A 14,492-nucleotide genomic window follows, 5' to 3' on the forward strand; every position below is an offset into this window, starting at 1 on the left:
ACTGATGCCCACAGCTGTAGTTCATTGTGCCTACCTCCCAATTTTCCCTAACTTCACCCCCAGGATTGTGTAATAGGTTAAAAGATCAGAGGAACCAAGTGTCTGTGTTGGATGTGTGGTGGGATGAGTTAGGGGGCTGCAGACTGGTGGAGTGGCAAGGGTGCTGGGCTAGAACTTACTCCCAATCCTGTTCACCAAACTTAGCAACTATGCCAATCTTGGACCAAGTCTGCATAACTTTGAATTTAAAAAGTACTTTGACAGATCTTAAAGGGATGTTTGAATGTGCATTCTTACTGTTGCTTTACCAGGTTCTTCTATTTAGGGAAATGGGTGGAGAGAGATCAATCTCCTTCCTCCTGATGCCCAGTGTTCTGCTAACTGGCACCTTTTCAGCCATTGGCCCCGCTCTCTATGCTTCCCCAGCGAAAGGCCCTGGCAAGGAATCGTCAAAGTTAAAACTGCTTCTCACCCCTCCCCGAAGCGGGGAATCCGCCCCAACAGCCCGGCATCCAGGCCCCATCAGTATTTGGCTGGAGGGTGGGGCATTGAGAGAGGAAAAGAGAAAGCAAGTTTAAAGATAATGATTACCCACAACAGAGAAGAAAAGAAGGCCCTTCTTTGAACTTTTAGAACGACCATAACAACCACCACCCTGCCCCCCAACACCTTTTAAAATTCTGGCCTCTCCTCCCTTCCCCTCCCCCGTCTATCCCGTCTAGTTGGCGCACAGTGACCAGACTTTGGCCGGAAGGCGAGGGATGAATTTCGATGCTGTCAGCCCAGCTCACATGGTGAGCGTGGCTTGAGCCTGGCTGGATGTCTAGGAGACAGGCAGCGGAGGCAGCAGCAGCAGCAGCAATAGCGTCTTCCTGCTCTCTGTTATTTCACCAAACCTTGGGAATACCGCCGGGCAGAGTAAACATTACAACTGCTAATCACTAGCTCTGAAAGAAAACAGCACTTCACTTGGGGATCTGGGCAAAATCAGCCCTCCTGCCTCCGCCTCCCTCCCCCCTCCGCTCCTTCGCTAGCTCGCTCAACCCGGCGGCAGCTGATTAGAGAGCTGGGAACATTCCCCCGCTGGCTCGTTCGCTCTCTCTCCCTCTCTTTGTTTCTCCCTTCTTTTCTTTCCCCTTCTCTGCTCCTCTCCACAGTTTCTCGCCCCTCTCCGGGTCTCTGCTCCCTTGGGAAGGGGGGGGGGAGGTCCCTCCTCCAAGGCTGGAGCTGACGAGCCGCTACCCGGCTCAATCGCCTCCCCTCAGCCCGGCTTTCTCCAGGGGGCATTTCCACAGCAGCGGCGAGGGCGAGGAGCAGAAAGTTGTGGGGCTCCTGCGAAGATGGGACTTTCTTCTTTAACCTTCCGTTGGGCGCTCCTCACCCTGGCGCCGGCTCTCACGGTGTTGGCGTTCCCAGATGAGACCCTGGACAAAGTCCTCAAGTCCGAGGGCTACTGCAGTCGCATCCTGCGCGCCCAGGGCACTCGCCGGGAGGGCTACAATGAGTTCAGCCTCCGGGTAGAAGGGGACCCGGAATTTTATAAGCCGGGTAACAGTTACCGGGGTAAGTAGTCTATACGCTGGGGCTGAGGTCACTCCCAACCCCGGCCACTTGGCCGGCTACTCAGCTCCGAGTCTCCCGCCGGGCGGGTGGCTCTTTGCCGCTTGGGGGAGAACGGGAGCCGGCCCAAGAAGTTCTGAAGGTTCGCTTCCAGTGCCCAGAATATCAGCAAAGGATCTTTTATTGTTTTCTTTCCCTAGTTTGTGAACTCGGAAAAGGGCTTCCGCGTCCGCTCGGGGCAGTAGGGGGTTAACGGCAAAAGCATTTTTGTCTGCCACTTTTCTTCACGTTTGGTGATTCGGGTTGGAATGAGCTGAGCCGTCGGAGCAGCCCGGTTGCTGCTCCGCGAAAACCCAGCTTCGCCTTGCCTTCCATCGCTCCTACAGCCCCGGGTTCCGGGTGAGCTGAGCTAAGGTTTAAGGAAAAGCTGAAAAGAGTGCAAGGGTTCTAGGACCGGGAATGGGGGTAGGTGGGGTGGGGAAGGATCCCTAGTTAACCCCACTCCCCCAATTCACACACCCCTGCTTCTCACAGGTGTGCTGGTTGGAGGCAACGGAGGGGCGGGGCAGAGCTGGAGGAGGCTCTAAGGAACCCCACTGGAAAAAGATGGGATTCCGACCCCGGCACGTTTTCTCCCCACTGCTGCTTCAGGGACTTCCCGGGCGGGGGCGCTTGTATTTTTCCATTCTAACTCCCTGGCCTTCGGCAGGTTCACCTGGGACCTTTCCCCACCTGTATCTGGAGCTCCTAGCGGTAAATAAAGACTCTAGAATTGATCTAAATACCCAGTGAGGGTACCCTTGCTTCCTCCTAGTGCCGGAAACCTTTTGCTTTGAGGCCTGCAAAGCTGGCTGGAGGAGGAGTGACCTGTCAGGCCCTTGGTCAAATCTAGTGTCCGCGAAGAGGAGAACGAGCCTGGGAGCCCATTTCCTGGAGGGAGTTGGGGACAGCAGCTAATAGTCAGGTTCCTCCCTTTTTTTTAAGCACATCTCTCAACCTGGGTTTCTAGTTAGCTCGAGTCTATTCCTCCCCTTGGGGAAGTGAAGAAGGAAGGATTATCCTGGGAGGGGAGAAACCAGCTTAAAAAAGCTGCTTGGTTTGAAAAGAGGAGAAAGGTGCATGTATTGAGAGGGATGCAGGGTCCTAGGCTGGTGAAGAAGTAGAGGGAAAGGAACACCCTCGTTAATAAATAAATAAATAAATAAATAAATAAATAAAGGTGCCTGAAAAAGAGACAAAGCAAGCAAAGACTTGATCCTCTGGCACTTCTGGGAAGAAAACACACAAAGTTTTAGGAGAGAATTCTACTTAAAAGCCAAGGTCTCTTCCCTAGCCCTCCCCATTGCAGCTTCCAAGATATATTCATTTGTGTGTTTAGATGCAACATATTTGAGCCACTTGAGGGAATGAGTGTCGGGGGCTGCAGGAACCCTGAGTCTAGCAGAATTGACTGAGATCCTTCCTTCGGGTTCTCTTCTTCCCTCTGATGCTGGCCCGGGAGGCCTCACTGCGCCCTCTGCAGTTGCGGACAAGACAATCATAAAAAGCCTGACAGGTGAACTGTGTTTTCCAGTTACATAAAAACTCACCTCAGAAAAAAGGTGAAAAGGTTCAGTGTAGAACATGGAGAAAAGCAGCAAGGCTGCTGTCTCAAAAGACCCAAGCTGAAGGGCCACAGAGTGCCATTCACTTTGTCTTTTATGATTACAGGAATGCAGATCCTTTTCTCCTAACAAGATTCCCCTTCCACCTCCAGCTCAAAAACCTGAAGTAGGAGTAGTAATAGAAAACTTAGTGAATTAAAATAAAATCTTTTTGACTTAAAAAGGAGTAAATAGGAAAAACAACTTAAAACGTTTTACCTTTTTATATAGGGGATAGTATAGTGTATTTGAGCACAGATTTGTTCATCAGGAGACCTGGGATCCAATTTAGCTCTGACACAATTCTATTTTATTCCTGGACTGGGGTTTTCTCATCTGTAAAGTAAGGGAGAGGAACTATCTGGATTTAGCAGCCAGATGCACTAGAATAATCCCCACCAGGTAGTCAAAAGTCCTAATTTTGATTTTTGGAAACTGTACTTTCTGTTGTATGGTCTTGGGCAAATTATTTTAAACTTTCTGAGCCTCAGTTTACCCATTTGGAGGATAGGTAAAATAATACTTGTATACCATCCACCTTTCAGGTTACTGGAGATTCGGAAAAAAACTTTGCAAGCCTTTAAGTGCTTTATAGGTAATATGTACATTATTATTAACATCCCTAGCAGCGCTGACATCCAGTGATTCTACTCAAATGGCACTTTCTTCATAAAGATTTCCTGGCTCCCTCATCTGGAAGTATTATTTCCTCATATAAAATATATACAGATGTAAAATATATATCTAGATATGTTATATGTATCTAAAGCTCACATTCTAATTTGTATTATATTATTTATGTCTCTTTGCTAGTTGGAAAGCCACAAAAGAGTAAAGATATGTGTGTGTGTGTAGCATCTGTAGGAGCAGCACCATCCTTGAGGACATCATCTGGGAAATGGTCAATACTGTTAAATTTATTTGGTTGGACTTGAATAATTAATTGGTGGTCACCAGGGATTTAATTTCTAGATCCCAAAATAAATTACTCAAGTAAATGGAATTTATGGTATTGTATTTACAATAGAGGGAAGATATTAAGGAAGAGAGAAAAGGGGAGAGAGAGGAAGAGAGAGCTCTGGATTTCTCAAAACCAGGAAGAAATTCTAAGCCCCAGCCAGGGGAAAGGAGTCTAAGGACAATTGGCCTTTCTCAGAGGTTCACACCTTCAGAAAGGCAAGGAAACTAAGTCAGCCTTTTAACTCACCAAGGTGACTGTCTAAAAGGAAAGCAGTCTGACATTTCCTGCATGAGCTCTTCCAGAGGTCCAGTTCCACAGCCAAGTGTCTTCACTCCAAGTCTGAGTGTCTGTCTTCCAGTCTCTCCTCAAGTGTATCTCTTCACTCCAACTCCAGGTGTATAGCATACCAGGCATGTTAGCATCTGGGAAGTATGATTGATGTATTGATATTGTATTACCAGACACAAGGTCAGACCTCTTGATGTTCATTATATGGAAAAAACTCAGTCCTAGGCACTAACATAGGATGGGCAAATTCATGAGCTGGGCCTTGGCGGTTGCCCCTGTGCCTCCTATTGCTATAGGAGGCACCAAGGAGATGTGACTCCCCTCTTTTTCTAGTGATGCTGTTGCCCCCAAAGCAGACTCTCTTGTCTATAGAGTATCAAGGAGTTGATACTCTCCACCTATTCTCTTATTCCTCTTCTTTCCTTGGAGTTTGCGTTACTCCCCATGTGTTTCAACTTTTGCCTTTGAGTCATTATTATTCTCCCATTTCCTTAGCCTCCTCTCTCCACCTCAGGTTATTACCCACAGATAAATAATATAGGACTCCCGTGGGGGGTCGCTGTAGAGTGTCTTCTTCCAGTCCAACTCTGAGTGACTGAATGATCTTGATCTATTGATTGATCTTGTGTGCCTGTTTCCTCTATTTAAAGATCTTTTCCTCTTGTGTCACCTCCCCTAAATTTTATGTCTACCAACCACAGCAGAGATCCTCTCCGGGACTGCCACTCAATGTATGAAATGGGTGTCACACCTTTGTAGTCAGTTAACACCTGTTTTGGTTAGTTAACACCTTTTTGTAGTTAAAATGGGTAGATCTGCTTTAAATACTGAGTTAACACTTTGGGGATTAAAATCTAAAAATAGACAGGGGATTATAATTTAATCTTCACTATAAAGGAAGAGCTAAGTACTTTCATTGTTACAATCAGGGGATAGCGGAATCCAATCTTCACAATACCAGGGTGGATATATCTTTGAGCTTTTCCCATCATTTACTTTCCTTTTCTTCTTGACTCTTGAAGGGATGCCAGGGCTAGTCTTTGACTGATATTGTCACACTTTCTTGGCTAAAGTTAATTTACTGTTAGTTCTTGCTTCCCACTCTGGGTCCAGAAGCCTCATGTATGAAGATGAATTTAACTTCTCTAAGTCTATGCCAGTGGAGCTGGCTGGTCCATCTATGTTGGAAAAATTTCAAGTCTGTCGATAGGTTATGTGTTCATTCTGTGCCCAAGCATAGTCTTACAAGCTCAGAGAGCTTCATCTGTAGACTTGCTGCAAAGGGATGAATTTGTCAGCCAACCTCAAAGCATCTGCTAAATTATACAGAGAAAGATAACTTCATCAGTGGAAGGATGTACTTACATACTGATAGGACACACTCTTGAAAGATTGAAACCTACAGAGCTATATAGTACTTTAATATTTCAAAGAATCCATGATTTGATCTGTCTGACTTGACCCTTTACCAAAATGCTACCCTCCATTATTTAAATGATTCCATAGGTTTCTGGTCAGTTGTCTAAGGAGCTTCCTAGGATAGGTTTTTCTGCCTTTAACTAGGTTGGTCTTCAGATGAAACATTGTACAGTTATTGTTGACTTGAATACTTTCTGGCTTAATACAACTTTCCAAGGCTTGTGCTTTGCTGGTATCACCCTTCAGGAACCCAGAATATCTTGGATCCTTTTTAGTTGCCCTGGTAAGTTGTCAGAAAATGGAGTAGTAGAGGATATATATATCTTATTACTCTTATAAGATTTTAATAGGTGAGAAATGAGGAATTATTTTTATTTCCTTTGATATTTAATTTAGGAATTTATAAGATTTAGAGTTAGAAGACACTCAAGAAACCATGTAGTACAATTTTCTTTATTTCACAGAGGAGGAAACTCATATTTATGGAAAGTTAAATGACTTGCCTAAGGTCATACATGCCATAAATTTAAGAGCTTAGATTTGAATCCATATACTCAGATTCCATATTCATTTGCCTTTCAAGAATACCATGGTCATATCATATAACCCTGTATGCTGTAGGTAATTTTAAAAAGTTAAAATAATTAATAGCTCCTATTTATACTTTACATATTTCTTTATGTCTGTTATTTTGTAACATTTTTTGCAACACATATGTATAATGTTTTTCTTGTATCAGTCCCAAGAGACATGTAATAATAATATTGTCTCTGTTTTATAAAAGGAAACTGACACCTAAATTCACATTGTGGCAGAGCTTGTCAGTAGTGGTTCAGATCCTAGAACTTTGATCTTCCAACTTTAGTGACTAAATAATTTCAGTTGAGAATTGCATTCAATTATGTCTTTAGCCTTTCCCCCCTTTTGCTATAGGGATGGCATTATTTTGCCCTTGGTTTATGCCTTGACTTGCTTTATGTTGTGTCAACATAAATAAAAGGGAGACTATACAGAGGTCTTCATCTTGGAATGTATTCACCCTATGAACCTCATTAAGTCATTAGGAACCTAATGGTGCTGGCTTAGTTGATGTGACATTTTCTACATGAGAGAGTTGGCCTGTGCCCTCTGAGAACAATTATATTAAACATAGTTCTGATGTGTTTTATACAGCTTATTGACCACAAAAATTAAAATGTCATTCTTGTTTTTGCTAGTTTTTCAACTGGGACAAGCACAAACCAAACAAATAGATTTTGTAGATGAGTGGTTTGTTGACCTGCCTTGTATCACTCTTTGGTGTTAGAATTACCTAGAATGTACTTATAGACCAAAACCCCAGTCCCCTATATGTGTATTTATACATATATGTGTATATTCACATGTATGTAGTTTGGATGGGCCAAACTGATCTTTCTGGTGTTAAATTATTATTGTCCCCCTTATGTGTACTGAATGGGATTATTTTCTAACTGGAAAGAGACCTTTGTGGCTATCTAGTCCAAAATTCTCATTTTAAAGATGAAGCAACTGAGGTCTGGAGAAACTAAGTGAATTCTCCAAGATCACACAGGCCACCAGTATTGGGGGCCTGGGATCTGCCCCCAAAGCTTCTGACTTTAAAGTTAGGATCCTTTTGATTGCCTCATGCTGAATAGAGACTAAATTCTTAAGCCCATTGAAACAATCCTTCATGGTCAAGCTCTCCCTCATCTTTCTAGCCTTATCTTACATCAGTCTTCCTTGTGAAATCTCTACTATAATCAGATTATTCTCCCCAAACATCTCACTCTCTCCCACTTTATTTCTTTGCTTATGATATTGTTTATATCTGGAATTCCTTTTTCCTAGCTTGGTCTGTTGATACTCTACCCATATTTCAAGGACCTGAGAAGTTTTAAAGGACTTGGGATCTTATGCATCATACCAGTAACACTTTGAGGATAAGGGAAAAAAACCAGAGAAAACAACCAATTGAAATATTTAGAATTAATTTAAATGGTTTAAATTTTTTCTTAAATTCTTCCCTGGCTCTGTTTCCTGCTAATGCAATGTTAAATTTAACATATAAAAATAACAGTAAGACATTTATGTAACACTTTAAAGTTTTAATACAGTTTTATCTACATTATTTTCTTTTTTAGGCTCACAACAATCTTGTGACATAGGTGCTGTCATAATATTTTCAATTTTACTGATGAAGAAACTAATGACTTGTCCATGTCCACAAACCACCTACTTATTAGAGGCAAGATTTGTCTCAGGTCTCCACTTATTTCAAGTTCAGCCCTCTGTCGTCTCTGCCATACTGAGATGTTCACCTTTATTGATCGATGCATTTGAACACTGAGCTGTCTCCATCAGAATGTTAATCATCTTACACAAAAATGTAAAACAGATTCTTCCCATAATTATTCTATGCACTTTCTAAAGTAGTTTTCTGTGTGTCTGTCTTTGTTTCTGTATTTCTCTCTCTATCTTAGAATGCTGCATTTGTTGCTTACTTTATGTGTGACCTTGAACATTCACTTAAGTTTCCTGACTCCCTTTCTTTCCTTGGAAAATGAGGACAAGGATAACTGATCTGTTTACCTAACATGGTGGCTTCAGTGGTTAAATGAGATAATGGATCATTCTTAAAGTGCTTTGGAAACTCGACAGCACTACACAAATGCAACAATTTTTAAGTTGCTTGATTGACTATCACATTTAGGAGAAAGGTCCATGGATGGGAGGTTCTCTATAATTCAGTCTTTGGTGATGAGCAAATCACAGCAAATTTTAAATCTCTGTTTCTGCATCTGTAAATAGAGAAGTTGGACTTAGCTGACCTTTAAGGTCCCTTCTGAGTCTGTGATTTGAAGAGTCTATGTAAGAGTTCCATTTATTGCCTCTCAGATAGGAACAGGAACTGGGTCTGTGATTTCAGTATTATAAGAAACTCCCTGTTAAGGAAACACGCTACTAATGCAGACCTTCACTTTCCTTGCAATTTATAGATCTAGAGAGTTGACAAGGGGACTGAGAGGATGTGACATGGCCAGCATCTGTCAGAGGTGGGACTCAACTACGAATTTGAGTACAAGTCTTCCTGGCTTCAAGGCCAGCTATACAATTCATAAGGAATCAAGAAATATCTATTAAGTACCGATTGTGTTCTCAGTATCAAAAGTTTCTATTGTTCTACCTTTTAGGCAATCAAAATGACTTCCAGATGAGCTGTAGAGCATGAGGCTAACTAGGTTCTCTACCCTCTCAAACCTTCTGATAAAGGTCAAGTTTCCCCTCTGCCATTTCAGCTCTTTTCATTGAAGTTTTACTTCTTTTTTCAAGAAAATTACAATGTTAAAAGAATATTTTAAAATATTTTTTCATGTTTACATAATTCACTTTCTTTCCCTCCCAGAGCTGACAAGCCATTCCACCAGGTTATACAAATGTTATCACTTGATACCTATTTTTATATTATTCATTTTTGCTACAGAGTGATTTTTTAAAGCCTAAACCCCAAATCACATACCCCTATATACATGTGATAAGTGATGTCATATGTTTTTCTTTTGCATTTCTACTCCCATGGTTTTTTTCAATGTGGATAGCATTCTTTCCTATAACTCCTTCAGGAGTATCCTGGCTTGTTGCATTGCTGCTAGTAGCAAAGTCCATTACATTGAATTGTTACACAGTGTTTTACATTCTGTGTACAACGTTCTCCTGGTTCTGCTCATTTCACTCTGCATCAGTTCATTGAGGTTCTCCCAGTTCATATAGAAATCCTCCAGATCATCATTCCTTACAGTACAATAGTATTCCATCACCATCCATATATCACGATTTGTTCAGCCATTTCCCAAAGAACATTTTTTAATATCTCTGGTAACATAAAGCACAGATAAAATATTCCCTTATCTATAAGGTGCTCCTTTTTTATCAGAGCTCAATAATATAATCAATTGCTACATAGTAAAATCTCTGCCATTTGGTGCTCTAGGAAAATGAGTCAGTCTAGCTTGCTGAGGCTTGTGGCATTGGGGTACAGTTGTCTGGACTAGCTTTCATTCCTGATTTTAGTTTAACATCTCTGATCAATAGTACTGATCCTTTCCCCCTCTTTTCTCCCCAAGGAAGCAAAGATACTCAGCTGCCATATAAGCACTCAGAGTAGTAGTCTCTCAGTAACCAAGAATGACGATTGTCTTTGTGCGCTTTCATCAGGGTTAGGATAGATGAGTGTGCACAAAAACACTTGTGTGTGAAGGAGATTTAAGTGGAAAAGTCGATGCACAGAGACAGTCCCACTCTCGCGTTGGAAGCCTGGGTCCAGTGGCATGAAAAGTCGTTACACCTGGAGACTTCCTCAGCTGCATTGGATGGCCGTGTTGTCTTTTGTGCTCCAACACGCCCTAAGCACTCCACAGTGCTTTGCTGCGTCGCCCTCTCAGCTGTTGAACTTTCTTATTGGTTTCTTCCGTCTGTTCGGCCGAAGCAGCCTTCACATGCTGGGTGAGCAAAGCCCTGGTTCACCAGGGGTCAATGACCCGATGGCTACCCTCACAAGGTTTAGCCGGCCTGTTGAAGCCATTGCCCAGGGTGTGGCCACTGCCGCATGCTAGCAGCTACTGGGAGCCACAAGTGAGAGCTGGGTGTCAGGTGAGGGTCAGAGGCTGGAGAGCTGCCCTAGAGGGCACGACAATCCCTCCATACCAGAGATACTACTCCTTCCTGAGCACCCCATACACCCCAAGCACTCAGAGTATCAGGGCATCAAATATAGGATGGACTTTATGTCACTTGTTAGAAAATGTAAAACTCAAAAAACTTGTCTCTGGGTTCACAAATAAATCTCTCTTCCCCTCTAGTCAGCTTCCACTTCTCCCAGGAAACTCAACAGACTTATAATGCCTCTATAGGGTTATGTTCTACCTACCCCTCTTATCAGAGCAAAAGATTTAGGTTTGCTAGAGAATGACTCCTTTCTCTCAGACAGAAATTCAGATTTGCTCCTCTGCACTAGTGGTATCAAACTCAAACAGAAACAAATCCCTGTCAGCTATATACTGACTTAGAAAACCACAAATGATGATTATCTATGTTTTATGGTATTTTTATATATTTTGTTAAATATTCTCAGTTGTATTTTAATCTCATTCAGATCATACTTGACTTTAGGCCTGGAGTTTAACACATCTATTCTATACTGTGGTTTTGTTTGCTCATTGTTTCTCCTTTGCTTTGGTTCCTATTTGACTTAAGAATTTGGCATTATTTAGGAAATAATACTGGTCCTGGAGTCAGAAGGCTTGTATTTACAACCTCGCTTTTTTGTTTGCTATCTTTGGGCAAGCCATGAGTCTCAGATTCCTTATTTGTAAAGTGAGGAGATTGGATTGCATGGACACTAAATTGTCTTTCAACTTGAAAAGACTATAAATTTTTATTCTTTTTTTATCTCCACTGGTACCTCTCCTTTTTCTTTGCTTTATTGTGAACATTCTAACTTTTACCAGGCATGCTGACATGCCTGTAATCTCTTTTGCCAGGGAAGGTGAGGCAGATGGATCTTTTGACCTTGGGTGTTCTGAGCTAGACTATGTAGGGAATTATGCTAGTTTGGTGCTTGCACCAAGTTTAGCATTAATGTTATGAGCCCTTTGGAATTGGGGATTCACCACATTGCCACCAGGTTGGAAATGGAGCAGGTCAGAATTCTTGGAATTGGGTCTATGATCAGCCTCAGTATTTCCTTTCCTTCTTTTTCTTTTTAAACCCTTACCTTCTGTCTTAGAGTCAATACTGTGTATTGGTTCCAAGACAGAAGAGCAGTAAGGGCTAGGCAATGGGGGTCAAGTGACTTGCCCAGGGTCACACAGCTGGGAAATGTCTGAGGTCAGATTTGAACCTAGGACCTCCCATCTCTAGGCCTGGCTCTCAATCCACTGAGCTACCCAGCTGCCCCCCCCCCCTTTTTTTAAATACCACAGCTTTCTGTGTTTGAATTAATGATAAATTACAAGGTAGAAGAGTGGTAAGGATTAGGCAATTGGGATTAAATGACTTTCCTATGGTCACATAGATAGGAAGTTTATGAGCCCAGATTTGAATCTAGGACCTCTAGCACTCTTATTTACTGAGCCACTTAGCTCTCCCAGACCCAGTACTTTTTTTTTAAACCCTTACCTTCCGTCTTGGAGTCAATATGATGTATTAGCTCCAAGACAGAAGAGCAGTAAGGGCTAGACAATGGGGGTTAAGTGATTTGCCCAGGGTCACACAGCTGGGAAGTGTCTGAGGCCACATTTGAACCTAGGACCTCCCATCTCTAGGCCTGGCTCTCAATCCACTGAGTCACTCAGCTGCCCCCAGACCCAGTACTTTTAACCTAGATGAGATAGGAAGATCCATTCCTAATTAAAGAAAAAAAATGCTGACTCTATATATATATAGTAGTCTCTCGTTGATCGAGGATGACTATTGTCCTTGTGCAGTTTCATCTACGGTGTACCCTCATGTGGCTTTGGAGTCCAAAGGCTGAGGCACAAAGTTTGTGGTACATGGGGCCTGGGACTCCAGTTGTTATGGGAGGTGCGGCTGTGGCCTGGTGTCGGTGTTTACGCGCAGTGGCAAGACGTCGACGTCGCTCATCTTCAAAGGTGGTGGCGGCATGGTTAATGTGGGTTCGCCAGCTGCTTCTGTCAGAGGCAGCGAGTTCTAGTTGCTTTGGTGTCATGCCAGCCCACTTCAAGTTGGACTTTAGCTGATCCTTGAATCTTTTCTTTGGTTGGGCTTGTTTCCTGAGTCCAGCTGACAGTTCACCATAGAATACCTGTCTTGGTATTCGCTGTGGGCCCATGTGGATGATGTGTCCAGACCATCGTAGCTGGGTTCTGAGGACCAGGACTTCGATGCTGGTGAACTTGGCTCTGTCGAGGACTTCCTGATTGGTGATTCGGTCCTGCCATCGGATCCTCATGATTGACCGGAGAGAGTGTTGGTGGAATTGCTCCAGCTGTTTCATGTGCTTCCGGTACAGTGTCCATGTCTCACAACCATACAGGAGCTGAAGACCACTGCGTTATACACTTTGAGCTTCGTCGCAGTGCTTACACCTCTGTGTTGGAGGACTTTGCAGCGCAGCCGCCCGAGTGCCTGGCTGGCCTTTTGGATCCTGGCATTAATCTCGTGGTCTAGGGACCCGTCATTGGCGATAGTGCTGCCCAGGTACTTGAAGGTGTTGACGTTAGAAAGCTGCGTGCCGTCGATTGTAATGCACGGCTGGTTCATTGGCCTCACTGGTGCACGTTGGAACAGCACCTCTGTTTTGCTGAGGCTGATAGTCAGGCCAAAGAGTTTTGCTGTGGTGGAGAACCTGTCCACAATGGTTTGAAGATGATTTTCTTGGTGGGCCATGAGAGCATAGTCATCTGCAAAAAGAGCTTCCAGCATGAGTCTCTCAGTTGTCTTTGTTTTTGCAGTCAGGCAGCGAAGGTCAAATAGTGAGCGATCCAGTCAGTATTTGATGTAGACGCCCAGGTCTAGATCCATCACAGCATGTCATAATACTTGGGTGAAAAATAGGTTGAATAGTACCGGAGCGAGGACACAGCCTTGTTTCATGCCATTGGAAATGTTGAAGCGATTGGAAGTCTCTCCACCAGATAGGACTTCCCCTGTCATGTCGACATGAAAGAGCTGGATCAGTTTGATGAATTTTGCTGGGCAACTGAGCTTGCTGAGGATCACCCACAATGAGTCCCTGTTCACTGTGTTGAACACCTTTGTCAGGTCTATGAAGACAATGTAGAGACTCAGGTTCTGCTCAAGGCATTTTTCCTGCATTTGCCTCACCGTGAAGACCATGTCGTTAGTGCTGCGATCTGGTCGGAAGCCACATTGTGATTCAGGCAGGTTCTGCTCTGAAACAGATGATAGGAGTCTGTTGAGTATAATATGGGCGAGGATCTTTCCAGCAGTAGAGAGTAGTGAGATGCCTCTGTAGTTGTCACAGGCTGCTCATGAGCCTTTGTTCTTGTATAGTGCTATGATGGAGGCATCTCTGAGTTCTGGGGGCATGTCTTCCTCTTCCCATATGCTGGTCAGCACTATGTGGAATGCCTGGAGCCCCTTTCCATTTAAGGCCTTGTACACCTCGGTTGGGATCCCATCTTTACTGGGTGCCTTGCCTGCACTCATTTGTTTAATGGCTTTTTGGACTTCCTCTATTGAAGGAGGGACATCAAGTTGTTCAATGGAGCAGTTTTGGGGGATCTGGCCAAGGGCGCTTTGGTCGACTGAAGAGGGTCGGTTGAGAAGCTGACTGAAGTGCTCTTTCCACCTGTTGCTGATACCTTTTTTATCTTTTATGAGAGTGTCACCGTCAGAGGATAGCAAGGGAGTGGTGGTGGGTTTTGATGGCCCATAGACAGTCTTGAGGGCACTGAAAAATTGTTTGTAGTTTTCCATATCAGCAAACCACTGGATTTCTTCTGCCTTTTTTTCCCACCATCAGTCTTGCATCTTCCTGATCTCACGCTGCGCTGTGGCTTGGAGAGACTTGAATCTGTCCTTTTTGGAGCAGAGTTTGAGTTATTTTGCCACTCCATAAAGGCTTTGTTCTTCTTGCT

General features: G+C 43.5%; 1 protein-coding gene across 1 annotated transcript in view; it reads left to right on the plus strand.

The window, feature by feature from the left end:
* The first annotated feature begins 475 nt into the window (after positions 1-475).
* SPON1 (spondin 1) overlaps positions 476-14,492 on the plus strand; it is a 444,045-nt gene continuing 430,028 nt past the window's right edge. The window contains exon 1 of the mRNA XM_001377891.5: positions 476-1,563. Within this exon, the coding sequence (XP_001377928.2) occupies positions 1,341-1,563 (223 nt within the window). The 5' untranslated portion in view covers positions 476-1,340. The remainder of the gene's footprint in view (positions 1,564-14,492) is intronic.

Source organism: Monodelphis domestica, chromosome 6 (assembly GCF_027887165.1).
Source record: "Monodelphis domestica isolate mMonDom1 chromosome 6, mMonDom1.pri, whole genome shotgun sequence".
Classification (NCBI taxonomy): domain Eukaryota; kingdom Metazoa; phylum Chordata; class Mammalia; order Didelphimorphia; family Didelphidae; genus Monodelphis; species Monodelphis domestica.